Raw genomic sequence first — 27,057 nt, 5'->3', positions numbered from 1 at the left:
ACTCGCCTGCTGTGCTCTCACATGGTGAAAATGAAGCTCATACTATCCGACATCCAGGTGAGTAATTACTGTCCCAACTATCTGGCACATTAGCTGACTGTGCTTAGTCCTTGTCGTATAGTGATACGGACGTTATGCCGACCGAGGATATTCTCGAGCTTCTTGATCTAGCTAATTACCCAACACCGATCTTCAACACCCCAGCTCCAGCAGAGTGGAAGAAGCCTGTGGCTGGTGAGGGGCTGCTCCTGGACAGACACAAGAAGTACGTTCAGGAATAGGCAGAGGCGTGGGAGCCCGCGCCAGGTGAGGAGCAAACATTCGCTTGTTGTCACCCAACCATGACAAAGAAGCATCATTTGGAGAGCATGAGAATATGGCGAGATGAGAGGGGCTTGGGAAGGCGTCCACCTCTGGCTGAGGCAGAGGCGACTTGTCTTCCATGGCGAGTATGCAAGCGAAGAGATGATCGTGCAATGCTGGGACAGTAGTGAACCGCATGAGTACTGCACACAAGGTTGATAGCTAGCCCATGCTCACAAACGCATCGGTCCTAACTGCATTGCAACTACCTTCGTGCCATAGTCTCCATATCGTACCTGCTCACTAGCATAGCTGCTGTTAAAATGCATTACACTACGTGCCCCAAAAGTCTAGCCGGTCGAGCTTCTTGACGATACCTCACCGCCACCTCCGACTCCTAGCCTTCTTTCTCGCACTAGCCTTCTTCTTACCCGCCTCCACCTCCCCATCCGCCTCACCACCATTCGCAGCCTTACCCAAGGGAGTAGAATCACCCATCCCACTACCCGCCAGCTCGGTCAAAGTATCCTCATCCATATCAGACAGCTCTTCCGACATATCACGCAACACAGCACGACCAGTATACCGCTCCTCATGCACGGTCGTGCCCACAGGATCGAAAGGTTCAAGATACCATGGCACGCCACCTTGCGCGAAGACATCTGAGGCGTCTGCGTTGGCGGAGGAGACGCTGATGGCGGTAGTGGGACGAAGGCCATGTCCACTTGCTGAGTTCGACGGTAGGTCTGTAGAAATGGGTGGGGAGATTGGTTCCGTGGGCTTCCCGCTCGTCCCATCCTTCAGCACATGATCGTCATTGTTCGAGCTCGCGCGACTGCCAGCCTTGGATCGAGGAGTCTGGTCCCGCGGAGCAGGAAGGATGGCGACAGTGTCAACTTGACCACCAACATCGAGATGGATGACCGCTTCGTCCGTACGGCCGTCAGCATCCACCATGTCCACGTCCCCACGACTAGACGACGCATCTGCGACAGCAGACAGATCCGAGTCAGAGCGGCGCTTACCAGCCACGTTGCCGTTCTCCGCCCCACCATCTTCAAGCGCTCTAGTGGAGGCAAAGATACCCATGGAATCAAGTTTGCGCAAAGCTTCCTCGTGCTCACGGCCCTTGAGAGCAGCTTCCTTCTTCAGGGCTTCCTCCAACGGCTCCTTGACAGCTTTCACAATCCGCTTAGCCAGCTTCTTGATCTCCTTCTGCTCTTGGGAGAGAGCGTGATGCTCGGCCGTGCCAGGTTTGACTTCGTGCAGTGCGGTGTGTATAGCTTCGATATCTGCATCTGCTGTCCCTTCATGGTCGGTGGTACTGATCACGACTCTGCTGACGATGTGCGAGAAGTCGCGGGAGAAGTCTTGGACGGAGGTGTAATAGCGTTCGCGAAGTCGATGAGCCATCTCCTCGAAGCCGTCGGTGAACATGCGTGTCTTTTCGTCGAGTCTAAATCTTATCAGCATCATGTCAAGAATATAGTAAAATGGACTCCACTTACTTCTGAGCACGTGCAAGTATCGGCACGAGCATGGCAGATATAGGAAAGTACAACGTGTCCAACAATTGTCTCAAGATCTCGACCTCCTTCAGGCGAAGCTCCTCTCGCTCTTTGACTTGCGCTGTCAATGTGGTAAGATTCTTCATATCCCTCTGCAGCATCTCAGCGAACTCGATACGGCGAATCAGTCTCGGTCGGCCAACAGCACCCATACTAGCAAAGTTGCGGCGAGTGACCTCCATAGTCGAGAAGCCCTCCAGCTGCAACTGCAAGCGCTTCAGCAGTGCCGCACCTCTCCTAGCCTCTCGCTTCAAGGTCCAGTACTTTGCCGCCTTCTCCACGAACTCTTTGCGCTTGCGGATCGTGAAGCGAGTCATGCTGTTGTCTACGCTATTGAAGACGACAGCAGGGACCACAGGCGCACCAGACGGCAGTCGCCAACTAAGCTTTTGCGGTTGGGTACGTCGTCGCTTCGTCACTGCAATAGTGTCTTCCGGCACACTACCGTCGCCAATCAGTCCTCCGTCGGGAAGAGGAGGTGCGCCTAGCTCGAGTGCCGCAGTTTGACTGTCTGCCCACTTTCTATCCTTGAAGGCGTGTCTATACCAGCGTTTCGCCTCCACGATGGCATTGTCGGTATCGTGTGTACGTCGCCATTCCGGGGGAACATGCTTGTCGCAGAAAGCCTTCAACGCAGAAGTATCCAGACCCTGCTGGTTCTGCGATTTCATCTTCAAGAATAGCTTGGCTCGGCGAGCACAAGTGACATGAAACGCGGAATAGCAGTTCTTGTTGCCACATTGAATGCAAGCGCCCATCTTCTGATTGCAAATGTAGCAATTGAGCTTCCAGCGACCTTTGGGCACTTTGTCGACATCCGAGATCGGCTCCATGAAGGTCATGTTCGCAATATTGACCTCGGGAATCCATATCGCGCACAGCAGATGACTCCAGCGTAGGGTACTGGTCTGCTTGAACGCGCCATCCACATTCGGACAGAAGATGCATGTTGGGGTACCACGACCTATCTCCTTACACTTCCGGCAGAACCACTGACCTTCGGGAATGAAAGGAACACCGTAGCATTCTTGATGGACTGCGAGATCGCAGCCGTCGCAGAATATTATCGCGTTGGCATTCTCACAGTCTCCATCGTCGCAGATCGAGCATTTACTATCTGGCTCGTCTCCGGGAGGGTTGGGATCGCCGTTCACTGCCGCTTGTGAGCTCGAACGAGGCCTATGCGTTTGAGCGTGCCGCGGCTGTGGTTTCGGGATCCTCTTCTCCAGGGCATGATACTCCTTCTCGATCTGGGTCATGGTGATTTCGAGTATCGCAGGCTTGATAGCATCTACACCTTCAGCTTTACGCTGCTCGTTGATCTCCTCGAGCCATGCGACATCCTGCTCGTCCATATCGTACTCAACTCTGCCGACTACTGGTGCCGTGGACGCATTTTCGACAACACCATCGCTTTCCAGTCGCAAGCTCACTTCTGCTTCATCCTCGACCTGTTGACCTTCGGAAAGTCGTATCAAGACATCCAGTGGCAGTACATAGCGGTCAGTCTCCTGGAAGCCGATGTGTGACATGGTCCGGTCGACGTAATTGACCTTGTTCTCTTTCGCGTCGTCTTCGTATTGCAAGAAGTGGTTGAACTGTCTAAAAGATGGCTTGGGAAGATTCAGACGTTCCTTCGGGTTGTGGGTTGGCAATGGCAGGATTCGTGGCGCTGGTGGTGAACCTAGACCAGAAAGCATAGATTCCAGTCTCCTTGGAGGTCTACCAGGCTTCCGCTTGACAGGTGTCACTACAATACCATGCGGATCTTGCTCCAACTCATCTTCTCCTGGAGCATCCTTCATTTCCACATCACCATTCAGAATAGGCTTCTCCTCTTCAAGCATGCTTGCGGTTCTGAGCAATGAAGACTTGATCTCTTGCCTTGGCGTTCGCCCATCCACCTCATCTGCCGTGAAGACGAACAGATTCGCCTCAATGTCCAGATCCGGGTGAAAGTCGTCCCAGCTCCGCTCTTCTCTTGGCTTGTACCCATCGCTCTGTTGGCTGGCCGCTGCCGCCGCCGCAGCACTACTGTATCGTGGCCGCGGCGTCGCAACAGGCGGCACATAGCGCTCTTGTAAAGTTCTCTCACGTCTCGGTCTGTTCTGTACCGCCAGCCTGTTGCTCGATGGCGTCTCCCCTTCAATATGCTCCATATCATCATCCTCATCTGCATCATGCGGCTCTCGAGCTTGCCGGGGTCGCCGCCTTGATCTCTGCACTGATCTCACCGGAGGCGGAATGAGTGAAGGGTCTGTAATGTCGTTGCCATCGGCGTCTACCCATCGTCCTCCCCCTCCTGGCCCGCCCGCGATGTATTTCATGAATTTGCGTTTCTTGCTAGGAGGTTCGCTGGTCGTTTCCGTCGATGGACGTGCAATGCTCGGCCTTGCGGGAGTACGCGCTGGTGGCCTTGGTGTGGTTGCGAGAGTAGCCATGACTGATGTTGCTGTCGTTGTGATAGCGGTGGGAGGTCGGCCTTGTCACAGCGGCCCGATGTTTGTCTCACGCTGTCGGCTACTCACAAGCCTGATATTTGCGCATTTGATGTGAATGGATCACGCGACTCATTTGCTTAACAATGAACGCGATTTGACTGAGGCTTGACCATCCATCGTAGTCATCGTAGCGTCGCGCCCTCCCTCAATCACCAAGCCCACGCGTGCATAGAACTAGCGCAGGAAAGAGCCGCGCTTTCCCCGGGATGCAGGAACTCCTCACTTCATCCCACGAAACACACCCACGCTTTAGTGATCCTAAGGTTTTGCTTTGTTCCACACGAGCGGGCTGCGTGTGAGACCGGGCACAGTAGTGTCACGAGGGCTTCTATTACGTAGCATGCGAGATGGAGAATCCTTCAACGGACTCGCGCCGGATCAGGCAGCTGGCTGAGGCTGAGGTACAGTACTTCCTGTTCTTTCTCAAGGCTGATGTCCTTTCCAGTCACTACTGCTACTCACCAGCTCAACGAGCCTTGTTCTTCCCCTCAGCGCCCCTCCTGCCGAATGTCACTGTGTTGACGGCGACTGGATCACTACTGTCTCCCACGGCGCGACGGAGTCTTCCTTCTATGCCTAATTCATCATGCTCGACTCTCAACATCAGCATACAGCTAAGGCGATCTCACGTCTCTGCGGCTGGCTCTACTTCGCTGCCTGGAGTCTTTCTTTCTATCCACAACCGATTCTGAACTGCCAACGAAGGACCACTGACGGCCTCACTCCCGACTTTCCTTTGCTGAACGTCTTCGGGTTCACGTGCTACACCATCAGCACAGCTATCTTCCTATACTCGCCTGTGGTCAGAGAGCAATATGCCGCACGCCACCCAGTCTCTCCGGAGCCGACCGTACGTTTCAACGATCTTGCGTTCGGCCTACATGCTATGATCATGTGCATCGTTGTGTATTCACAGTTCTGGCCGAAGCTATGGGGTTGGAAGCAGACGCTTGACGTGAGACGACACGCGAACAGGCTCACGCTGGGCCTGCTCTGGGGAGGTCTGGTCGCCATCGGAGTCACCGTCACCATCGTACTTGCACAGAGCAAACACGGCAGCAGCCTCGATGCCAAATCATGGGCCTGGATCGATGTGGTATACAGCCTTACTTACGTCAAACTCCTACTCACCGTGTTCAAATACGTACCGCAAGCTGTGGCGAATTACCGACGAAAAAGCACAAGCGGCTGGTCAATCACACAACAGCTACTGGATCTGACCGGAGGCGTATTGAGTCTGACACAGCTAGTCATCGACAGCGCGATGCAGGACGACTGGTCGGGACTGTTCGGTAATCCTGTGAAGCTAGGGTTGGCGAACATCAGCATGTTGTTCGATATTGTGTTCATAATACAGCATTATGTGCTATACGGTCCTGTCGAGGACGTGGCGAAGGAGACGAAGTATGAAGAGCCATCGCATGGTATGCGCGACGAGAGACGGCCGCTTTTGGTAGGAAGAGGAAGCGCAGCATGAGGATTAATCCAGTCGGAAGTCTGCGAACGTCTCAGCCAGAAGCGCATACCAGGATTTTCGAGATCGAGCACTGTTGTAGTTGCGGAGCTTGTCGGCGAGTCAGTGAAAAAGGCTAGCATGAGGATCTTCTTGCAGATCTTATAGTTCACTCCGACACGAACGCCCACCAAATCTGCCACATGCGCCTCCCTCCGCTCCAGGCGTAGCAGGAAGTCTCGGTTCGGCATTTCTTGCACAGCTTCGGCTTGCCATGCGGCGCGGCAATGTGAACACAGGGCACACGAGGGATGCACGATCATTGGTGCAGGCGATAACTCGCTGTGATGTAGGCTAGATTCGCGATACTGTGCATATACCCAAATCGTATCGCACCTTTCTATACGTGCATGTTCTTGACTCTGCATTGCTCAATCTCCTCCAAATGTCATGTTGCTCACGATCGTATAGTTGATTGGACATTGTGCATATGAAGCACTTTCCCAAACCCGGTTTGACAAGCACCATGGTCCCGGGCCCGAGTCGCGATCGACGCGGCCCGTGATAATTTTGGTGGATCAGCATCGGATCTCCAGCGGATCTCTCTCTTCCACTCTACAGTACAATTTAGTCATGCTTCCGATACCACAGTCCATACCACATTGCTGCATCTCTAGTCGCATCAATGTGTCTCCATGTCACAATGCAAACATTCACGCAAAACCCCAGAACCACGATTTTGGGAATCATCGACCGCGTAGTGGCGCATCCCCCGTCCACACGCCAGCGAAAGTCAAACCCAGCTCGGGCGTGCAGTCAACGTCTACGGTAACGGCCGCGATTCGCTGAGACAGTTTTGATCGCACAGGCGCATAGCCGGGGACGCAGGGGATCATGCACGCACGATGGAAAGGAAGGACGAAGTGGAGGATGTGATGGTAAGCGTGTTGGTAGTCGGCCGCGGCGAGTAAGTGTGGTGTAAGTATAGGGAGACGAAAATCCGGGAAGTTGAAGCCGACGATAATGAGGTTCTGTGTGTCTATGTCTGCTATTAGATGGCGGCGTTCCCCCTGTCAGTCTTCAGAAAGTGTTTGCATTCAATGTCTCTGCTATTGTCCGAATGCCCTCGACACCCGCCCACGCCTTCGCACCTGCTGCTGTGTCAAGATTGATTACTGCTGTCATAGCCGATGCCCGAGACGCAATCACGCCGGTCGTCAGTACAGAATCAATTCACGCACCAACCTCTCATCCTCGCCGCTGGATCCCGGCCGACCTCCATGGTGTTTCTGGACCGGCAGAGTTCGACGCGCAGCAACTCGAGGACCCAAAAACGAGATTCTGCCATTTTCAGCCGGCTTTCCCTGCGCCGGCGCTCGAGCAAGACGGCGTTTGACGCGCACGCGAGCAACTCCGATCCCTCTCCCACATCAGGAGGACCTGAGGTTATAATGCCGGTCTATAGGCTGGTGAGTCCGAACCTACTTCTTCCTTCTGCTTCTCGCTTTAGCATCGTGATTCGACAACGGTGCTTTTCGGACGTGCCTACCGCGAAATGCTATTCTCGACCCTTCGCCCACGTCTTCTGAGACACGCTGATGTCATCATTTGGCCTTCGCGCGGCCACCATGTTCAACATTTTACTTCTCGTCACCCGTACCGAACTTACTTAGGCAAGACTCAAACCCAAACACATGCCTATCGCGTGGGCATGATCCGCTAGATTATGCTTATGTTCCGGCCCTTTGCTGTCTGTTCCAGACTCATTCGCTCCTTCCATCTACTACATCTTAACTTGTCACACCATCCTGCTTGAACATGGAGGCACCTGATGTCCCTCGCTCGCGCGATGGGAAGATCAAGAAGAAGTTTGGCAGTACTCTGACCTCCTTCGTCAAACAGTATCCGCATCAGACCAACGGCAGACGCGAGCTCCGCTTGGAAGACAGAGGCGTCAATCGACCATCCACAGGCGCATCTACCACCAGACAGAAGCCGACGTCTGTCGACACCACAATTCACACTGGAAACCCTACTCATCGCTCGATACCTCAGAATGGATCGACGGAAGCACTTCATGAGCCCCTGATCCATGACTTTGGTGGTGGTGGTGGCGATCAGTACACTTCGAAACCTCAGTATAGCTTTGCCGAGCCTGGCGCATATCATGCACGAGTCTCCGGGCCACACCACAGCGATGGGCCCGATTTCTCCAATCTCGACGACCAAGACAATGTCTCTGACCGCCCGCATGAATACTCGAGGCATAGCGTGCACGTGCCCACCCGGAACAGCAGCATCACGCATACCCAGCCATCGTCGAACATGCACTCCCGGGTCCAGTCACGGTCACGCTCGAGACAGCCAACGGGCAGCAGGAAGCAATCTGTGGCAGATGTTGGTGATTACGCCCCAGGCTCACCAGAGGACGCCACCCCAACTGTGAGCAGGTACGGAGCAGGCGATAGAAGCAGTGCTGAATCCATCGTCTCTGAATCGCGGACCTCAGTGACATCCATTCACACTCTGCCCGCACTCCAGACGAAAGGCCCAGACAACAGCGATGCTCAGTACCTCGAGCCTGTGATCGAAGACGACCCGCGATCGTTCGACCTGGTCGCACCGCATCAGGAGGACGCACATGTTGGTATCTACGAGCTCGAGAGGAGAGGTGAACAGATGTTCGCCCCGGAGCATTTGCAGATAGTGTTCGACGACCCCAAGCTGCTACTGAAATTCACTGGATACCTCAACGTACATCGACCGAAGAGCATACCAATGCTGATATACTATCTCGACGCGCTGAAAGCAATCCGAGCCATCAACTATGCAAACGCGATCGCAGAAGCGCTAGATCCGATACGCGGCCAACAGTTCACCCAGGAATCCGCACGGCCGACTGCAAACAAAGCTCTGGAAGAGAAAGCGAAGCGCGCATTTGACATCCTGGTACGGGACGATCTGCCAGCATATGTCGCGCATACATGGATCCAACTAGTCAGCGTCAGCATCCAGCGTCGCATTACTGGCACCTTAGCACCGCATTTGCGAGAGGCCTCCGAAGGTCTGGCCGAAGTGTTCTGCTTGACCGATCCCAGTCGCCCGGACAACCCCATCGTCTTCGCATCCGAGGAGTTTGTGCGGACGACACAGTACGGGATGAACTACGTGATCGGACGTAATTGTCGATTCCTGCAAGGTCCGAAGACGAACCCGAATTCTGTGAGACGGTTCGCGGAAGCTTGTCAGGCGGGCAAAGAGCATATTGAGGTGTTTGTGAATTATCGACGAGATGGTAGTCCCTTTATGAATCTTCTCATGATCGCACCCTTGATGGACAGCCGGGGTAATATCAGGTACTACATCGGCGCGCAAGTCGACGTTTCAGGACTGGTAAAAGACTGTAGCGATTTAGAGGGCTTGGTACGACTAGTGGAGAGAGAGGAGGATCCTGAAGCTGCAGCCGAGGATTTCAAACGCAAAGATGAGTTCCAGGAGCTGAGCGAGATGTTCAATGGGGCTGAGCTGGACACGGTCAGGAAGTTTGGCGGGCAGATGCATAAGGAGTATGTGGAGGATAATAGCGATTCCCAGAGTTTGCAGGGCGGGAGGAGGTTATTACTTACGGATCCGACGCAGGATGCTGCTGATAGGTATCGGGATAGTATGGCCAGTAGTCTCGGCAGCACGATTAAAGACGAGCGCGTCAATGGCAAGTTGGAGGGCGTGTATCAGCACGTAAGTTTCTCCACTCAATATCCAACAACGTCCTCGCTAGTCCAGCATACTGACCTTTTATATGCTCGAACAGTACCTCCTCGTCCGCCCCGCCCCCTCCCTCCGCATCCTTTTCACCTCCCCCTCCCTCCGCGTCCCCGGAATCCTGCAATCCCCCTTCCTCCACCGAATCGGCGGCAGTAGTCGCGTCCGCTCCGATCTCGCCACCGCTCTATCCGAAGGCCGGGGCGTAACAGCCAAAATCCGCTGGTTGACTCGCGCCGACGAGAGTGGGGACGGTGAGGGGAGGCCGCGATGGATCCATTGTACGCCTTTGCTCGGACATAGTGGGGCGGTCGGGGTGTGGATGATTGTGCTGGTTGAGGAGGAGGGGTATGGCCCGCCTGGACAAGGAGGGGTTGTGGGGGGATCGGGGAGGAGGTTCAGACCCGCTCCCGCCGTGGCGAATAATATTGGCGGGAAGGAGTGGGACTCTAGAATGCAGAATTCGCAGTCGAGATCGAGGTCCAGGCCGGCGGCGAATGGGACTGGGAGCAGGAGGGCTGGAGCGGACGAGTATGATGCCAGGTCTTTGCCTCCGGAAGTTCCTTCCACTGCTGCTACTGCTGCTGTTGTTGCTGTGCAGAGGCGGCCCGGTGTTAGTAGAGGTGATACGGGCTTGAGTCGGCATAGTGCGTATGGACATGGACATATTATTGCCCAGCAGGCTGAACGGGGGAGGACGCCGGGTGGTGGGGGTAGTGGTGGTGGTGGTGGCGGTGGTAGTAGCGGTGGGGCGGCTGGGGAAGCAGGAGGGTATAGACCGACGACGTCGAGTGTGGGTGGGCAGAGTGGGCATGAGAGTGATTTCTCCTTTCATGTTGGTGGGCGGTAGGTGGGTGGGATGAGAAGCAAAGGCTGGGTGTGAGGCGATTATGCTATGGTGTGGTGTGGTGTGGTGTGGTGCGGGACTGGGACTGGGACTGGGACTGAGACCTGCTGTGGGATCTGATGTGCGAGAGCGAGAATGCTCTGGTGAGCGACTGAAGTCCAGATCGACCCTTACGGCTATGATGATAAGATAATTTGAGCGCTTAGAGAAGCCTCTTTGTCGGCGTTGAGCTCTCCTCGAGCTTCACCACTAGAGATACTCTGTTGTCCCTATATACATTCCAATGTACACTTTTATTAGACGCAAAGGTTTCTAGGAATAGGCAGTTTCTAATCCATACATACACCGCAGCATATGGTCCCCATGCCAGAAGCCTCGTGGCTAATCTGCCGGGTATATATTATGAATCCTGACGCTTCTTCCTGAAGACGCCCAGGAAGCCACCACCGACTATCATCTCGCCGACTTTGGGCCTGCAGACCATTTTCAAGCCGGGGGCGGCGACGTCTGTGGTAGTACTGGTGGTAGGAGGGGTGGAAGGAGTAGTGCTCTTTGTATCAATACCCTCACTGACATCCACCCCACTATCCCCTTCACCCCTCCCAACCTCGCCCTCGGTCACCTCACCACCACCAACAACCCCAGCCTCCCGAACAACCTTCTTTCCCCCCGCAGAAGCCGCCCCCCTAGGTCGCACGAGCCTAACGTCCCACTCCCTCCCCCCACTCCCACCATTAACGCCAAGCTCAACCACTTTGTCCAGATCCAGGGGTATCTTCCCCGCCTTCACAGTCTCGAAACACGTCATTATCTGCGTGATACTCGGACAAAACACGACTAATGCTCCATCGACCCTTAGCGCTTTCGCTACCGTGGCGAGATGGTCTTCTGTACCCGGTAAGTCGAGGAAGGCGTGGGAGAGGAAGGGTTCGCCCTTTCGGTTTTGGTTTCGGTCTGGGGAGGCGAGGGCGGAAGTGATCCACTCGCTTACGGATCCTATGTGGAAGTCGATGTTGTGGGCATACATTCCATGCCGGAAACCACGCACGATTTTCTGCGCGTGGGTCGAGTATTTGGGGTTGAGTTCTATAGTGTGGATGATGGCGTTGCGGGTGGATTTCCAGGCTGAGAGTGCTATGTTGTGGTCTTCCTCCTCGTTGGAGGAGTTCTTTTGGATATGGCGAGGGAGAGGCGGGTTAGCGGCATGGATTGCTCGGCTGAGATGGAGGGTTAGGGCTCCGTGGCCTGTGCCTGCTTCTAGGATTTCTAGTCTGTCTTCCTTTCCATTTCCGGTAGATCCGCCGTATCGGGGTGGTTCGGGATGGAGGTCCAGGAGATTCACTATGAGTTGGGCATCCTGTGGATATAATGGCGTAACGAGCCGTCGAGTCAAACGGACGTATTCCTCCAATTTCACCTCATGGAGTCGATATTCTGCCGCTGCCAGTTTTCCCGCGGTGGTGGAAACGACATCTCGGACTGTCTTGCCAAGTATATCGTTGTGGGAGATTGGCCCACGATGGGTATCGTGTTTGTGGCCTGGAGTCAATGGTTTCGTGAGTAAGGGAGCGGCGGTGCGGTCTTTCACCGAGCGGAGCAGGACGTGGTCGCCTGGAGCAAAATGGCGGGAATTAGAGATGTGGCGATGGGGTTGGTATGATATCTGCCGGGATGGTAGACGGCATGTTCGTAGCATGGAGATGTTGCTTTATTGTGGGGGATATATATACTATATAGGATAGCTACAGTATACACAGATATATTTATGTCAAGCCTCGGCCAGACCCTGAGATCGGCAGGGCAGGGCAGGGCAGCTTCATGCAGGTCGAGAGTTGGTTGTAGCTTGGTATGAAAGCTGGACAGTACATGTAGTAGTAAGAGTGAGCATGCGACCAAGTTAGGAAGTGTCTATACAATTCTACTGTACTGCGATGAGATAGTATTCACGACGACAATAATGGAGAGCAAAAGGATACATGCACGATGAACCGCCGCATCACCCGCACCCTCAGCCAAGCCGGCGCCCTCCTCCTCCTCATCCTAGTAGTCGTCTTCCTCGCCGACTACCAATACAAAGTCCTCCCCACCTCCATCCACTCCGCCCTGCCCTCCCACCACGCCGGCACCGTCATCACCGACATCACCGTCGCCTTCTGCTCCACCACCAACCCTTTCAGCCAATGCCGCTTGGACGCGGAGAAATGGCATCGGGTAGAGAAAGATCTGTACTTGCGGTCGGGATGGGTGCAGAGTGCGTATTTGCATGTCACGCGGCGGAAGGAGGAGGAGTTGACGGCGGGGGATAAGGTGGTCATGGCTGTGAGGGTGGGGAGGTTGGATCCGGGGATGGGGGAGAAGGGACAAGGGGAGGAGAAGTGGGAGAGTCGTCCCGGTGGGATCTGGTTGTTAAGGAGTAACAAGCGGCATGACAGCGACTCGGAGAAGGCGATCACAGCAGTGGATGTCCTCTTCGGCGCCGACGCCGTAGATCCTCGGACTGGCTGGTCCCTCGCACAAACACCACTCCTACTCGACACGGACAGCAACACCCCCAGCGCCCGCCTCAGCGTCCGCCGCGGCCACCTCAACCCCAAAGCCGAGGAGAAAACCCGCGACACCCCCTTGCGAATCCGCAAGGACGGCAAATTCAAGATCCTCCAGATCAGCGACGCCCACCTCAGCACAGGCACAGGCAAATGCCGCGACGCCATCGGTGCAGATCATCAACCCATCACAAACTGCGAAGCCGACCCCCACACCCTCGACTTCCTCGACCGCATCCTGGACGACGAGAAGCCGGATCTTGTAATTCTATCCGGCGACCAAGTCGAAGGCCCTAGCGCACCAGACACCCAAACCACCATCTACAAATTCGCCGCCCCGCTAATCGAGCGGCAGATCCCCTTCGCCTGTATCTTCGGCAACCACGATGATGAAGGCCCCGTAGCTCTAAGCAGGAAAGCGCAGATGGATCTCTTGCAAACACTACCCTACTCCCTCTCCCGTCCTGGACCGGAAGAAGTAGACGGGGTGGGGAATTACCACCTCGAGATCCTCGCCCCTTCACCATCTCAACACAGCGCGTTGACCTTGTATCTACTCGATACCCACAGCGGCAGTCCCGACGAAAAAAAGTACAAAGGCTACGACTGGCTCAAACCCTCGCAAATCGCCTGGTTCAAGCGCACGGCCCAATCTTTACGGAAAGAACACGCCAAGTACTCGCATTTCCACCTCGATATGGCTTTCATCCACATCCCCCTCCCGGAATACGGATTGCGGGAAGAAGGAGCCCTGACGGTGCAAGGAGGGGAGTGGCGCGAGGGCGTGACGGCTCCCGGGTATAATTCCGGGTTTTATGATGCCCTGGTTGAGGAGGGCGTGGTGGCGGTCGGGTGCGGACACGATCATGTGAATGATTATTGCGCGTTGAAAAACCACGTCAGCACTATGCCAGCCGCCGGGGATGCCTCGCCGTCGTCGCTCGGTAGGCGAGAAGATCTCCCGCCTTCCACGTCGACTTCGCACCACGGTCATACCTCCTCCTTCTCCCACGAGAACAAACTAGGACCCTGGCTCTGCTACGCCGGCGGCTCCGGCTTCGGCGGGTATGCCGGTTATGGGGGTTTCCACCGCCGGGTCAGGGTGTGGGAGGTCGATGCTAATGCGGGCCAGATTGTTACGTGGAAGCGGGTGGAGTGTTGTTCGGCGGGGGAGAGGAGGGAACGGGAGGGGGAGTTGATGGTTGTGGATGGGGGGAGGGTGGTTGTTGGATGAGATGAGATGTGGTAAGATAGCAGTGGTGAAGGGGGCGGGGAGACCGGGTGTAGAGTGTGGGAAAATTTAGCGAAGGCGTTATGATGGGGGGCGTTGGTACGCCGGGCAAAAAGGACGAGAGAGAGATGGGGGGATGGTAGTGTACGCTTCTACTCTTTATTTTGTTTAGACTGGGCTTTCGGATGAATTATGTATGAGCTCGAGTTTTTGGAGCAGTAAGCTATTTGCCCTATATGTACTTGGCATATCATATCATGCATATAGCATTTACAAATGCTTCACTCCGAGCTCCCCCATTCTTCCTACTGTCGCTTGCTTTCCATTTGCCCCTACCCAACCTTGCAGGCCCTCCCGTGTCATATCACACTTCGTTAGATGGTAAAGATACTCTTCACGGTAGCACACTTCCATATCGTCGAGTGCAGTGCAGAGCCGTAACGCCACCGTCCCGTATGCGCTTCCAATTCGCCCACAAAAATTCCCCATGCCATATCGTCAAAAGTCATCATAATCTTCTCCTCAACCCTCGGCAAGCACATCAAGCTCCTCACTCAACCTGACTATTCTTCCGCGAAAACGCCCTCCTCAGCCTCCCCGTGAACGAGCCTCCACTCTCCGTCCTCTCCCTCTTGATCTGATACCCGAACCCTTCAACTTTCGAATCCCAACTAGCAGTTCCAATCGCAGTCGCACTACTCCTCACTCCCCCACCATGCTTCGAGGGGCTGTTATCAACGCTCGGCCTGGCACTCACAGGAGGAGTCGCCACAGGCATCTTGCCTGCGGCCTCCTCACCGAAATTTGCCCGCACGAAGTCCGGATCATTGAGCATCTCGAATAACTGATCCTTCGGGATGGGTCGAACGCCGCTGTTGCGTGAAGAGATCGTGGCGCTCATGGCGGGACCGGAAATCTCTTCGCGGTCGGAGAGTTTGGTGTTGCCGCCGGCGGAGACGTAGCGTTGTTTTAGTGCTGGGCGAGGACGGATGAAGTCGGGTTCTGGGAGGAGGGTGGTTGGGGGAAGGGGTGGGCAGGGTTTGTTGAGTGAGGAGGTGGCTGAAGAGGGGCTGCCGTTGGCTTCTTGGTTGCTCTTGGTTGTGTTGGGGATTGTGACTGGTGCTGTTGGTGTTGTGTGCAAGGCTGGACGAAATGGTTCGTGGGCGGGCAGGTAGAAGTCTGGCTCGTCGGAGAAGGGACGGATGGCGTTGTGGGCTTCTTCTGCTAGGTCGGCGTAGGATTGCGCATCCTCGTGTGCTGCTCCAAAGATGGGCTGGCGTGGATTCCAGTGAGCTGGGACCGGGAAGCTCTGGGTGTAAAGGCCTTTGCTTTCGGACTCTGCCACGGATCTGTTGATCTCCGTTGAATCGCAGCCTAAGATTTGCTCCTCGGCCTTGCTAGCGGCACGAGGTACAGGCTTTCGTGCTGGAATCTGCGAGCTGTAGGAAGAGCCATATACAGGCGGTGGTGCGCTATCGGGCGTCGCGCGGAAAGTTGGATAGCGGTGGCCTGAGTAGTCGCCATAGAAGCCCAGTGGGTACGCATCCTTTTTGCCACGAGTCGGTGTGCGAGGCGGCGGCACATAGGCCAGCTCGCTGTTATTGGTGTTGGCACGTTTGCGCTGCTTCTGTAAGATTCCTGCTTCGGCTTTCTCGCTAGCTTGATAGGCTGTCATGCTTGTCTGTACGGCATGCGGCTCTGAGTGCGCCGTATCCGTAACCTGCATTTGTGCGATATTGTTGGTCGCGGCGCCGAGTATGTGATTGTGAGTCTGCACATTCCCGGTCAAAGCGCGGGTGAGGACTTCTTGCACGGCATTGTGAACGTCGTGCTGCTTCTCCATCATCTCGCAAATTTGTCCTCGCATGTGAGTACATTCGCATTCATTCGGCTGCAGGCCGCAGACTTTTCGACATCTGCAGCCGGAGCTACATCGGCATTGAGTGGATGGGCTGTGTTTGCTGTTCTTGCGGCGAGGAGGTGAATGAGACAGCTCGCGCACCTCTGCACGAGCTCTGGCTAGAAGTGTTTCGTCATCACTACGCCTGGTGGTCGCTTTGGGGAGATCGTTGAAGACCATCTCGGTGATCTCCTCAGGATCCATGCCGTCAGTGTTGATTAGTCGACCAGCTAATGCTGCATTCAATGGCCCCCTCAAGCGTTCGTCGGTGACCGCTATCCACGTGTCTTCCAATATGCGAGCTAGTCGAAGGCCACTGATTAGGTGGCGAGGAGAGCCGCTGATACCCTCTGGTCCAGCGTTATGCAAGATCGTCGCTCCGCCCTCAAAGTCCTTGCCGAACGCTTCTTCGAGCGCACTGTACATGGACCGTATCTCAGCGCAAACGACGTAGTACAGGCGGTCCCACTGAGCGAGCGGTAAAGGAGTACAGTTGCGCAACCTCAATCGACCATTCGACTCAGGTGATGAAGATGGACTTGATTCGTACGAGGCACACAGAAGATATGCGAGGGTGTTTCTGCCGTCCGTGACCTGTGAATGGATCAGTAGTGCTTCCGTCAGTGTCAGTGACGGCTGTCGTACCTTGCTAGCAAACATTGGTGTCATCTTCTGATGGTTATAAAGCCTCACAGCGATGGCCTTGAGCTCATGCTGTATCTTGCTGTCTGGATACTGCTCAGCCATTCCGTGGTCGGACGGAGGAGAATGCTGAAGGCCGTAGAGGAGTCGAGTGCTCATGTCCCAGTCTTCAACCTCCATGTTGTCGGTGTGATGGCGGTGTGGTGTGTGAGTGATCTGCTTATGTTGCCGATGATGATTTGGTTGTCGCTGAAGGAAGGAGAAATCCATGGTGTGAGCTGTGGGCGATCGCATTGGCCATCGTGTAGTGACGTTGATCTTCACCGACATTGCGGTGGCTGGTTCGTGCGAGCTTCGCATGAGCAACACGAACGCTCAGCTTTCTATGCTGATATTTTTCCTTAGAGAAGTGATGCCATCATAACTCACTTTCACTACCGCGCGTGTCTTCATTGCGTATCATCCATATGCGAGAAGGATGTCGTGATGGGTCACCTGGCTGCGATGGCACTGTCACGTGATATCGACCACATCAAACTTGTCAAGTCGCTGGACGTCTCCTGCATCTTCTCGCTTCACACGAAAGATGTTGGAGGACTGGTGTCGGTGGATGACGCGTTAGTACCACAGGTGTCCACATTGCTGGCAATATCTGACGGCCAGGCAATTGTGTCGGAACCTGCTCGGTCCATGCAACCCAGCAAGCAGTGCTGCCTGCTAAAGTCCTTGAGAATGAATCTTCGTGAGCTTCATCTGCTTCGGGTGACGGATGAGGCAAAAGTACCATCTACATAAGAGCTGATATGCCCGACGGAGTTGCAGACTCCGGCTAGTGGTTCAAAGTCAGCAGATAGACATCACAATAGCATTTCGCCTAACAATGTATTCCGATCCGTGTGAAACACTGGGTACATGGCGAGTGGTCGGGAACATGTCAAGTTCACTGACTTGTCATGGTGTATTCTGCCTAGTCGAATTTCAGGTCAGATCATAGGCAACAGCAAGGATCGTTACCATTTATACTCCTTGCAGCTGGCCTCCTCGCAACAGACTTCAAAGCTCAGCGGCCGGGTTGGCATTCCGGTACTCAGCGGAGCTTTTCACCATACTCCTCGTACATATTGTGCGAACCGCAAGGTCGGTGACCCTCCCATCCCCAAGGGCTCGACCCTTGTAGGCATAGCTCGAGGACCTCAAGGTTGTGCCAGCACGCCTTGATCTAGCTTTTAGCAGTATCGAGGTTATTCTGTGAAGACACCGGGGTTCTTATCATTCATCTATACAGGCCTAGGGGTGAAGTGAATGTCGTGAAAGCTCACTTCGGAAGTTGTGTGGGCTCGCCGAAACTGGACCGTGCATATATTCACGTTTACGATACGCGTTCATTTCCATTGCGGCAGACAGATTCGTCCCGTCAATGGACCAGGACTTGTGATAGAGCATTTAGATGATTCGATAGACCCATTGCAGCTGCGTGTCGCTGGACGACCGCCTTTCTACCGCACCTACTCGAGGATCGATCAATTGAATGAACAGTTCGGGACGTGGCATGCGGCTGTGTTTCTCACGCGCTCGGCCATGTAAGAACACATCGCCTTTACTCTCCCTACGACGAAGTATACCAGGCTCCCGATCCAGCCAGTACAGAGTGCTTTTGACAGCGGCATCGACCATCGCATCGACCTTGGGCTCGAGACCAGCTCCGTCTACAAGATCACCACACCAGTGGTCCCACATCGTTCATCTCATACGCACCCCTTTGAGCCGTAGCACATCGCCTGCCATGGCTGCAGTACAGAATGGACCGCAAGTTAGAACGCACGCAGGACACTCTCATGGCGGCCATCACCATCACCATGACAATACTTTCTTGACAAGTGCGAACAAGAGCGATCCTGGAGTAAGAATAACAAGAATTGGATTGTACGTGAATCTGGGCATGGCAATAGCAAAGGGTGCCGGAGGATATGTTTTCAACTCACAGGCGTAAGGCTCACGAATAAGTCAAGGGCATTGGTCACGCGACCTTCTGACATGGATAGACGGTTGTGCTGACTTCATCCAGACTAATCGCAGATGGCGTGCATGCACTGACAGATCTGGTCTCGGACATTACGACACTCGCAACGATCTCATACTCTCTCAAACCACCTACATCAAGATTTCCACTTGGATACGGCAAAGTCGAATCGCTGGGCGCGCTAGGAGTGTCTGGATTACTTCTCACTGGTGGGATCATGATTGGTCTACAAGCTGTGTTGGCTCTATGTCAACAATTCTTCCCTGGGATCGCACATGTTCTATCTGATCTTGGCATCTTCGAGCACATACACGACCATGGTCACCACCACGGCGCAGCGAGCGTGGGACCGAACATAAACGCTGCATGGGTCGCAGCAGGCAGTATCATTGTCAAGGAGTGGCTTTACAGAGCGACGATCAAGATCGCAAGGCAGAAGCGGAGTAGTGTGCTGGCGAGCAATGCATACCATCATCGGGTGGACAGTTTGACGTCAATCGTTGCTCTTGTGACCATCGTTGCCAGCAACTTTCTTACCAGTGCACAATGGCTCGATCCAGTTGGTGGACTGGCGATCAGTGGCATGATCGTGCAAGCAGGATGGGGAAATACAAAAGCTGCACTGCTCGAGCTATCAGATGTAGCAATGGATGAGGAGGTGAGAGACAAGGTCGACCAGACAGCACGAGCAGCACTACAAGAATACTTCGGCTCCGATGCCGAGCTTCGCGGCGTACAAGGTGTCAAGAGCGGACAGAACTTCTTGGTCGATCTGGAAGTGTTTGTGGCGGAAGACATGTCGATCGGCCGAGCAGAGGAGGTCGAGGGTGAGATCCGACAGCGAGTTACGTCGAAGGTGCGAGGGGTGCGAAGGCTCGCGGTGCGGTTCACATCGAAGGACAAGGGCAGGGAGGCTTTTTCAAACGAGTACGTGGCTGGCAGGTTGGGAGACACCGTGGAGGAGCACAGCCACGACGATCACGACCATGCTAATGGCCATACTGAGAGTAAGGACAAGAACGAAGCGAAACGGCGATGAGAGTGTCGCTCCGTACACGGCCATCGCCGCGCTCTCGTAACCTGCATATATCCAAGTCACACCAGCAGATGATACGCCAACGCCGACAAGCACAGCCACTGTGGCACTTCTGGAGCTATCAAGCTTTTTGTGGGGAGCTTGCTGGACGCTAAGAAGCTTGTGCCTTGTAAGCGCAAACCAAAACTTGGCCAAATGGTATCGGCCTGAGATACACTGTACAACATTGTGCGAAAGTACACGCAAGCACGCGCAGTCACGACGCATACTAGACGCTTTGATTGGCTTGAGCGCTCACATTTCTGTTCCCTTCCCTTTGTCGAATGATCTCCGACACTTGGGGAGATCTTGGAAAATGATCTAGACTTCAATGCATATTGCTCTGCATGCCGTTAGCCGCTGAAACACGTGGCTGTGCAGCGATAGTGCACGGCGACCCCGCCGACGTCACGGCCATTGCACAGTTTGTAGTCACAGAAGCTCTGCCATATAAAGTCAAGTACGCTGTCCATGTCCTTATACCTGTACGTCCTCCTCGATACTCTTGATTTACCAGCATCTCTCTCTCTCCCAACTAACCAAATAACTACCTATCCCATTACTCAAACATGTCTGGCTTGATGAGAGACATCGAAGGTGCCATGGGGGGCAACAGCAGTAAGCTAAAAAGGCTGGTCCGTTGCTGTGGATGGCTGTATCTGATCAATCGCAGACAATCAAGGCGGCAACAACTACGATAACCAGCAAGGTGGCGGTATGGGCGGCGGGATGGGCGGTGGCATGGACAATCAGCAGGGCGGCGGCTACGACAACCAGCAGCAGGGCGGCGGCTACGATAACCAACAGCAAAGTGGTATGGGTGGCGGTATGAACGATCGTATGGATAACCAGCAAGGCGGTATGGGCGGTGGCAGCAACGACCGAACGGATAATCAACAGGGCGGAATGGGTGGCAACATGGACGGCCAGCAGCAAGGTGGTCAGCAGAAGAGCGGAGGCTTCATGAGCGGTCTGGAGAACACTGGCAAGAATGCCATGGTCGACCAGGAGGTGAACGGCTTCATGAACAAGGAAGGTGTTCCTGCAGGTGCTGATGGGTTGTGAGTTGGCTTTATGATTGGTTCATCATGCTCTTGCAGTGGCTGACATTCTTCCTAGTGTCGACAACTTCGTCAACAAGGAGGCTGATAAGTTCTAAATAACGACGAGCTCGCCAAGATTGTTGTTGGACAGACGTGGCTGGTGAACTATAGATGACCTTCGAACAGCACGACGGGATGTATGGACTCTGCAGGTAGTCTTGAACCCGATCGATATCAAGCGTCCATCTTCAAGCCATGGCACTGGTGTCGACTGCAGGTGCATAGCACCATATCTTTCTCGTATAAGTGTCCTCCCGGTAGGGTGGGCAGTCGCCCTTGATGTGCATGGCCGATCGGGTTATCGAGTAGCGAGCAAGTCCACTTTGACCATCGGTCCGAACGGGCAGGTAGAATATGAGTCAAGTCGCAGGCGTGCCTCGCAGATGGCTCCACCAAAATCCACTGTCCTTGACGCACTTTTGACTCATGTTTTCCGGGAATATGGCGGGCTTTCGCCCACATACCGTGGAAAAGTTCAGGCTGAACCGGGAGAATGCCACACTCGGTCAAATATCACATTGTCTCACAGCAGCTCGCCGAGTAAGGTCCGTATAGGTGATGCCGAAGTATATATCCTGTGCTGCCTTCCACCTAGTACTTGATTTGTCTTGCGATTTCATGCTGAAGGACGAGGACGACAGCACCGGGAGATGATGACAACACTGCTCCATCACGGCGTTCCCAACGTCGCCAGAATTCCGGGCATCAGCGTCGCAGCAGATCCACACCTAGCCCACTGAGCGAATACGTGCAAAACCCCATTCTGGACCTCTGGACATTGTCTGGATGAGCTGCGAGAGCGCTTGAACAACGCGATGAGCTGAAAGACGCAGTCGTGGCTTGCCATTCTAGACCACCACTGCAGGCGGGATATCATCTATGCAGCCGTGGTGCAAGAACGATATTGTGGCGGTTCTCACGACGGCGAGAATGATGCCGAAGTCCTAGGGCTCCGCTTGACACCGGCGTTTTGTGGAAGATGATCGGCCCTTCTGCTGCTGCGACTACTGCAGCCCTACCGAGCCTATCTTCCGTTGACGACATTAGCGTCGGTCCCGAACGCGTGCTACTTCTCAAAGAAGTCTAGCAAGCACGATGATTGGTCGACTGTGCCACCAGCTTGCCAAGGAAGTTTCTTTCCCTTGCCCTTCCCTTGCCCGTCGTTAAACGACGGCATCTCAAAGCCTCACCATCAGATGGTGCTGTGCGAAACGCACTGCTATTGCGTGTTTTCCACCAGCCTCGTCACGCCGCCCCGGTCTTTGCCAAGCCACCATATGTCAAACTTCGTATGGCTTCTCGTTGGCCCGCAGGTTTGCGAACGTTGGGCCATGCATTCTGCGACAGTGTCGTCAAGGCGCACCGTCCTCACGACGGCCCAGGCAATCTACTGCAGGCCATGCGCAAAGGCGAAGTATCTTCACTTCATCCTCTCTCATACTCGTACATATGCTTCAGTAACTTCAGATCAACGCTTGCTTATCGAACATCCAGGCACAAAACCGTTGGACCAGATCATCTTCAACATACTCTCGGGGCCGGGGCCGATGCCCATGTGGCGGTCTATTACTATACCCTCTCTATGTTGATCAAGTCACTGTCTGGTCTCACGGAGGCCACTATCTTGGTTGGACCATCCTTCTCCAACGGGACCATGTCCGAGGCTGGCCCGTCGACACCATCAATCAAGAGAGCTTGCGATGCTTGCCATCGTAGGAAGGTTAAATGCATTGGAGATGGAACGAAGCCATGCAAGAACTGCACATCCGCCGGCTTGACATGCACCTATAATGCCATCCCACAAAAGAAAGGACCCAAGGGCTCCCGAGCAAAGGTCATCTCGGAGCTTCGCGAGAACCAGCGCCAGTCCCAGCTTGCTGCTGCACAACTGCAAGACGTCCCAGCACAATCAGCAGGATATCTACCACGGAGCAGACTGGTCTCTTTCGACATGATCACAGCATGTGTTGACTACTACTTCGCCAACCTCTATCCGACGCAGCCTATCCTTCACAGGGTTCGTGTGGGTGAGACGATTGGTCAGATGGACAACAATGTTGAGGCATACTGTTTGGTCATGTCACTGTGTGCGTACATGATGATCCAGCCGAACATGGTTCTTCCACCTGGAGCATTCGAAGGGCTGGATGTCACTCCACAATCAAGTCTGTCGCTGGGTATAACGCTCCTACAAGAGACGATTCGGGTACGAAAGGCATACGACTATGTTGACAGCCCGACTGTATGGACCGTCATCACATCGTTCTTCCTGTTCGGCAGCAATTTCTGCCTTGACAAGCATAATACGGCATGGTTCCACCTCCGCGAGGCCACGACTCTGGCGGAGCTGATGGGCATGAATAGCGAGGAGCACTATCAAATGATGGACCTGGCTGAAAGTTCGAGAAGGCGAAGGCTATACTGGCTCTTGTTCGTCACAGAACGTGCATACGCCCTACAACGACATCGACCGCTGACCTTGCATGCCACTATCAATCTACCGACCCATGACGAAGATCCCGCCGAGACTGTCGAGCTCAACGGCTTTATCCACCTTGTCAATCTGTTTCGTCCTTTCGACGATACATTTGTGGGAATCTGGAACAAGGCTAAGAGTGGATGTACTACCCACTTCCTGGAGCAAGTCCAACAGCAACTCTGTGATGCATTACCGGCCTACCTATCATGCACCGAGAGTCAAGCCGTCGATCTTCGATGCTCTCAACAATGGTTACGGACTATGGTGTGGCAGCTATCCATCAGCCAGGGCTTCCTCTCATCAGCTGCCGGTGAATCGGCAATGTCTTTCAAATTCCCCATTGAAGTCTCTCGAGATCTTGTGGCATCAACTAATCAGTTCACACAGCAGGCTATGGAGGTGCATGGCATTGGACTAGTAAGTTCCGCTGTCTGAGATGTACTTGCAAGGCTTCGTCACTAACAAACATCAGATCGAGAAATTGTTCGACATTGCCTGCACATTGACGGACGTCATGTCCTGCGTCCCACTCGAACAGCATACATTCGAGTACGGTCCACGAGACTACCTGAGCCAACTTATGGCTTTGATATCGAGCTTGCGGGGTGGCCAGCAAAAATACATGCCGCTACTACTCAGCAAGATCAATGAGAGCATGCCTGCGATGCCAACACACGGCTACGCACTCCCTCCACGGGTAGAGGACATCTACGACAGCAGTCAAACACATAGCAGCGGCCCGAACAGTGGCGTATCCTCGCCCTTCGGGAGTCCACCACTCGGTGTACCAGGCTTTGGTCCGAGTCCGAACTTCCCATTTCCAGACATGGCAGGCCCGCCCACGTCTGCCGGATTCGCTTCTACCATGGCCACGAGTAGTATGCCGTATTCTGACCTGGCAAACACACCGCCCGTGCATATGTATCAGGATCAATCTATGTTAGGATATCCAGGAACTCCTGGACATATGAAATACGAGAGTGGATGATGATCGCACTCAGGCACTCCTTCTCCTGGCATAAGCGCCAACGAATACTACTGCAAACTGCAGTGGCGCAAGCTGCAGCTGCCGAAAGACTAGGCGACCGGCGTCGTGTGGCATGGCTGGGAGCGCCAGTTTTGGTCACGGCCTATGGTCTGGAAGGTGCACCCAAATCATCACTAGTGACGATACATTTCGTGGGACGCAGGACTCACACCCGAGACACCTCAGCGGTAGCTGTGCACGGGGTTCAGGATGGCAGTGGCAATCGACTGCGCTTGCACACGCCCGCAATTCACGATAAGGGTAGCGCGTGGCCCTCAAGATGTTCGCGACGCGAAAGAGGCATAATGGCCTAGAGTTCAGGATGACCAATATGCGCTGGAGAATGCGCGAAGCGCAGCATTTATGCTGCTTCAGATGGCAGTAGTGAGGATGAGTCTGGTACTGATTCGCTATTGTACATACGCCCTAAGCCTCGTCTATCTGAGGCCACTATCACGAATAATGGTACAAATGAAAAATTGATCATGCGTCGGTTGTCATCGTCGTCTCCTGCTGCGAACCAAGTCGCAATGTTCAATGACTCAAGAGCCTCGTATGGCGCTGGTATAAGGTCCATAAGTCTTATGCACGGCATACACAGTCGGAGGATCCGTTGGTGAGAGCACAGACTCGATGCTGATGCCACCTCGTCCATTCGAGTTGGGAGAGTAGCGGGAGAAGCATGTAGTGATTCGTGGAAAGACGGTATCTTCCGGGCTGGTCGTCATCTCAATTCCATTCTCGATCGTGCGCTTGGGTCGTGAGACTGGAGGAGGCGGTTGATATAACGGCAGGAGCTGGGGTAGGCTGCGGGAGCGGACGTGCTCGTTTGCCATGTTGAGTTGTTGGTGAGCGTCATTTGCATGCCAAGAAGAAGATTTCGTGTGTTGTACTGTCGTGGTGCCGGCTAGTCCGCTGTCCATCTCGGTGTCGGAAGCTCCAAGGTAGACTCCAGAGTCACTGTTATTCTCTGATGTTCCTCGATCGGTCACAGATGAGCGGCGTTGGGCTGTACGCGCTGTAGACTGCAAGCCTCGCAGTCCTTTCTCCATACACTAACGCATGATCAGCTTTGTTTCACGACGCAGATGTGTAGCTCATACCTTGGCTTCTACAACACTCCAGCGCTCGCCTATACGGGCGGCCAACATCTCCCACATCTCCTTTCGTAAGGCAACATACTCCTGTGCCAGCAACTCGAGCTTCTGGGCATCCCAGTCCTCGACTTGACGGCGCTCGATGAGTCGTTCGTGACGTTTGCGGCATGCGTTGGCAGTTTTGTTCGGGAAATGGCGGTTGGCAATCGGTTGCCAGTTGAGTCCAGAGGCTCGAGCATGCAAGAGCTTTTCGTCGTCTGGGGCACTCCAGATGGCTGCGTTTCGCTGCGCTGAAGCACTCTGGATTGAATATGGCAGATTCATCGCCGACGCTGAACGCGCGGTGAAAGGCCGAATCTCTTTCGGCATGATCGGTACGACGTTGAGTAGCGGCATATAAGGCAGGTCGTGAGTCGTATCTCGTCTATCGTGATGGTGTAATGGTGTAGTTCGTCAGAGAATGACCTGGAATTGCTGGAAGGATGCGCAGTGCGTCAAGCACGCAGCAGAATAATGATAAAGCAAAGAGAAACGTATTACAAGTATGCGAGGAAGGAATGCTGCGCCGATGCCAGACCAGACAAGATACTAATGAAAGACAAAGGAGACAAGGAAATAAGAAGCAAAGGAAAGAACTGGTAAGGAAGTGCGGTCTGCTAGTCAATGGTCTTTCGAGGGTGACCTGAGGTGGCGAGGAGGCGACCTTATACCTACCCTCTCCTGAGTCGGCCGCATACTCATGGCCTCACATCAGTCCACAGACGATGATGCTGTTTGCAAACACCCTGAAACACGACAGTGTATTCCCCGCGCCTCTGTCGAGCACGGAGTAGCTCATACCCAATGCATCTCCGTAAGGCTGATACTGAGCGCTGGCCGCTATGGCCAGCGTCTGTGTGCTGCGCCGCAGAGTGGTGAGGTCAGGTCAAGGCCATGAACCTGTATGGCTTCTGGTAGAAGCTCGGACGGCATGGTCATCTTCTCAAACGCATGCCCTGAGCGTCGCGCCTGTTTGAGGGGCTCGAAACGGCGTTCCTGCATAAGATTGCCCTAGAAAATGGAGTGGCAGACGGCGGCTAGATGGGTTGCGTCAGGGCGGCGGCAATGTGGTCCTTTCCTCGTGGTACCTATATTTGGCTGATCATGCCGGTGTACCAACAGAGTGGGTCGCTATACGTCAAAGGAGAGTCTTGTTTGTGGTTGCGGCCTTCGCATCGGCCTTGAGGTTGTCGATTGGAGGTTGCTGGGCTAAGCGCCGACCAGGACTGATCTTCTGCCGAGCGGTTGCACGCGTTCGTTCGCGACAGGTCTTGTCACGTGCTACTTGGTCGTACGCTTCGATCCACACCTATATTGCTTATCGTGGCTGTACGCTCTCTGCGCGTATATGCTAGGAGTATAAGTCAAGGGGAGTAGTGGAAGTCATGCTTTGTCCCTAGGCATCGAGCAGTGGGGCCGAGATTCTCGATGTGGGGCGATTGCTGTTAGGGTTAGGGTTTGGGTTGG

General features: G+C 54.3%; 11 protein-coding genes across 11 annotated transcripts; 7 read left to right on the top strand and 4 right to left on the bottom strand.

The window, feature by feature from the left end:
* Nucleotides 1–30: 30 nt before the first annotated feature.
* On the top strand, nucleotides 31–281 carry LTS14_003979 (uncharacterized protein; the record flags this gene model as incomplete). The annotated part of the gene is made up of 2 exons (XM_064836681.1): nucleotides 31–57; nucleotides 108–281. 2 exons carry the CDS (start codon nucleotides 31–33, stop codon nucleotides 279–281), a joined length of 201 nt encoding a protein of 66 aa, XP_064696072.1.
* A 400-nt stretch (nucleotides 282–681) lies between these two features.
* LTS14_003978 (uncharacterized protein) lies at nucleotides 682–4,312 on the bottom strand (the record flags this gene model as incomplete). The annotated part of the gene is made up of 2 exons (XM_064836680.1): nucleotides 682–1,759; nucleotides 1,812–4,312. 2 exons carry the CDS (start codon nucleotides 4,310–4,312, stop codon nucleotides 682–684), a joined length of 3,579 nt encoding a protein of 1,192 aa, XP_064696071.1.
* Nucleotides 4,313–4,958: 646 nt separating this feature from the next.
* Nucleotides 4,959–5,849, top strand: LTS14_003977 (uncharacterized protein; the record flags this gene model as incomplete). The annotated part of the gene is made up of 1 exon (XM_064836679.1): nucleotides 4,959–5,849. One exon carries the CDS (start codon nucleotides 4,959–4,961, stop codon nucleotides 5,847–5,849), a length of 891 nt encoding a protein of 296 aa, XP_064696070.1.
* Nucleotides 5,850–7,643: 1,794 nt separating this feature from the next.
* LTS14_003976 (uncharacterized protein) lies at nucleotides 7,644–10,437 on the top strand (the record flags this gene model as incomplete). Its single annotated transcript, XM_064836678.1, has 2 exons — nucleotides 7,644–9,563; nucleotides 9,637–10,437. The coding sequence occupies 2 exons, from the start codon at nucleotides 7,644–7,646 to the stop codon at nucleotides 10,435–10,437; spliced, it is 2,721 nt and encodes a 906-aa protein (XP_064696069.1).
* Nucleotides 10,438–10,834: 397 nt separating this feature from the next.
* LTS14_003975 (uncharacterized protein) lies at nucleotides 10,835–12,130 on the bottom strand (the record flags this gene model as incomplete). Its single annotated transcript, XM_064836677.1, has 1 exon — nucleotides 10,835–12,130. One exon carries the CDS (start codon nucleotides 12,128–12,130, stop codon nucleotides 10,835–10,837), a length of 1,296 nt encoding a protein of 431 aa, XP_064696068.1.
* Nucleotides 12,131–12,417: 287 nt separating this feature from the next.
* Nucleotides 12,418–14,211, top strand: LTS14_003974 (uncharacterized protein; the record flags this gene model as incomplete). The annotated part of the gene is made up of 1 exon (XM_064836676.1): nucleotides 12,418–14,211. The coding sequence occupies one exon, from the start codon at nucleotides 12,418–12,420 to the stop codon at nucleotides 14,209–14,211; it is 1,794 nt and encodes a 597-aa protein (XP_064696067.1).
* A 547-nt stretch (nucleotides 14,212–14,758) lies between these two features.
* LTS14_003973 (uncharacterized protein) lies at nucleotides 14,759–16,930 on the bottom strand (the record flags this gene model as incomplete). The annotated part of the gene is made up of 2 exons (XM_064836675.1): nucleotides 14,759–16,702; nucleotides 16,754–16,930. 2 exons carry the CDS (start codon nucleotides 16,928–16,930, stop codon nucleotides 14,759–14,761), a joined length of 2,121 nt encoding a protein of 706 aa, XP_064696066.1.
* Nucleotides 16,931–18,689: 1,759 nt separating this feature from the next.
* Nucleotides 18,690–19,809, top strand: MMT2 (mitochondrial metal transporter; the record flags this gene model as incomplete). The annotated part of the gene is made up of 2 exons (XM_064836674.1): nucleotides 18,690–18,736; nucleotides 18,816–19,809. 2 exons carry the CDS (start codon nucleotides 18,690–18,692, stop codon nucleotides 19,807–19,809), a joined length of 1,041 nt encoding a protein of 346 aa, XP_064696065.1.
* A 605-nt stretch (nucleotides 19,810–20,414) lies between these two features.
* LTS14_003971 (uncharacterized protein) lies at nucleotides 20,415–21,004 on the top strand (the record flags this gene model as incomplete). The annotated part of the gene is made up of 3 exons (XM_064836673.1): nucleotides 20,415–20,463; nucleotides 20,519–20,906; nucleotides 20,965–21,004. The coding sequence occupies 3 exons, from the start codon at nucleotides 20,415–20,417 to the stop codon at nucleotides 21,002–21,004; spliced, it is 477 nt and encodes a 158-aa protein (XP_064696064.1).
* Nucleotides 21,005–22,530: 1,526 nt separating this feature from the next.
* Nucleotides 22,531–24,415, top strand: LTS14_003970 (uncharacterized protein; the record flags this gene model as incomplete). The annotated part of the gene is made up of 2 exons (XM_064836672.1): nucleotides 22,531–23,844; nucleotides 23,900–24,415. 2 exons carry the CDS (start codon nucleotides 22,531–22,533, stop codon nucleotides 24,413–24,415), a joined length of 1,830 nt encoding a protein of 609 aa, XP_064696063.1.
* A 581-nt stretch (nucleotides 24,416–24,996) lies between these two features.
* LTS14_003969 (uncharacterized protein) lies at nucleotides 24,997–25,920 on the bottom strand (the record flags this gene model as incomplete). Its single annotated transcript, XM_064836671.1, has 2 exons — nucleotides 24,997–25,509; nucleotides 25,558–25,920. The coding sequence occupies 2 exons, from the start codon at nucleotides 25,918–25,920 to the stop codon at nucleotides 24,997–24,999; spliced, it is 876 nt and encodes a 291-aa protein (XP_064696062.1).
* Nucleotides 25,921–27,057: the final 1,137 nt, after the last annotated feature.

Source organism: Recurvomyces mirabilis, assembly GCF_035927965.1.
Source record: "Recurvomyces mirabilis strain CCFEE 5264 chromosome Unknown scaffold_8, whole genome shotgun sequence".
Lineage (NCBI taxonomy): Eukaryota > Fungi > Ascomycota > Dothideomycetes > Mycosphaerellales > Teratosphaeriaceae > Recurvomyces > Recurvomyces mirabilis.
Note: the sequence above shows the minus strand (reverse complement) of the source record. Positions and strands in the feature narration are given on the sequence as shown.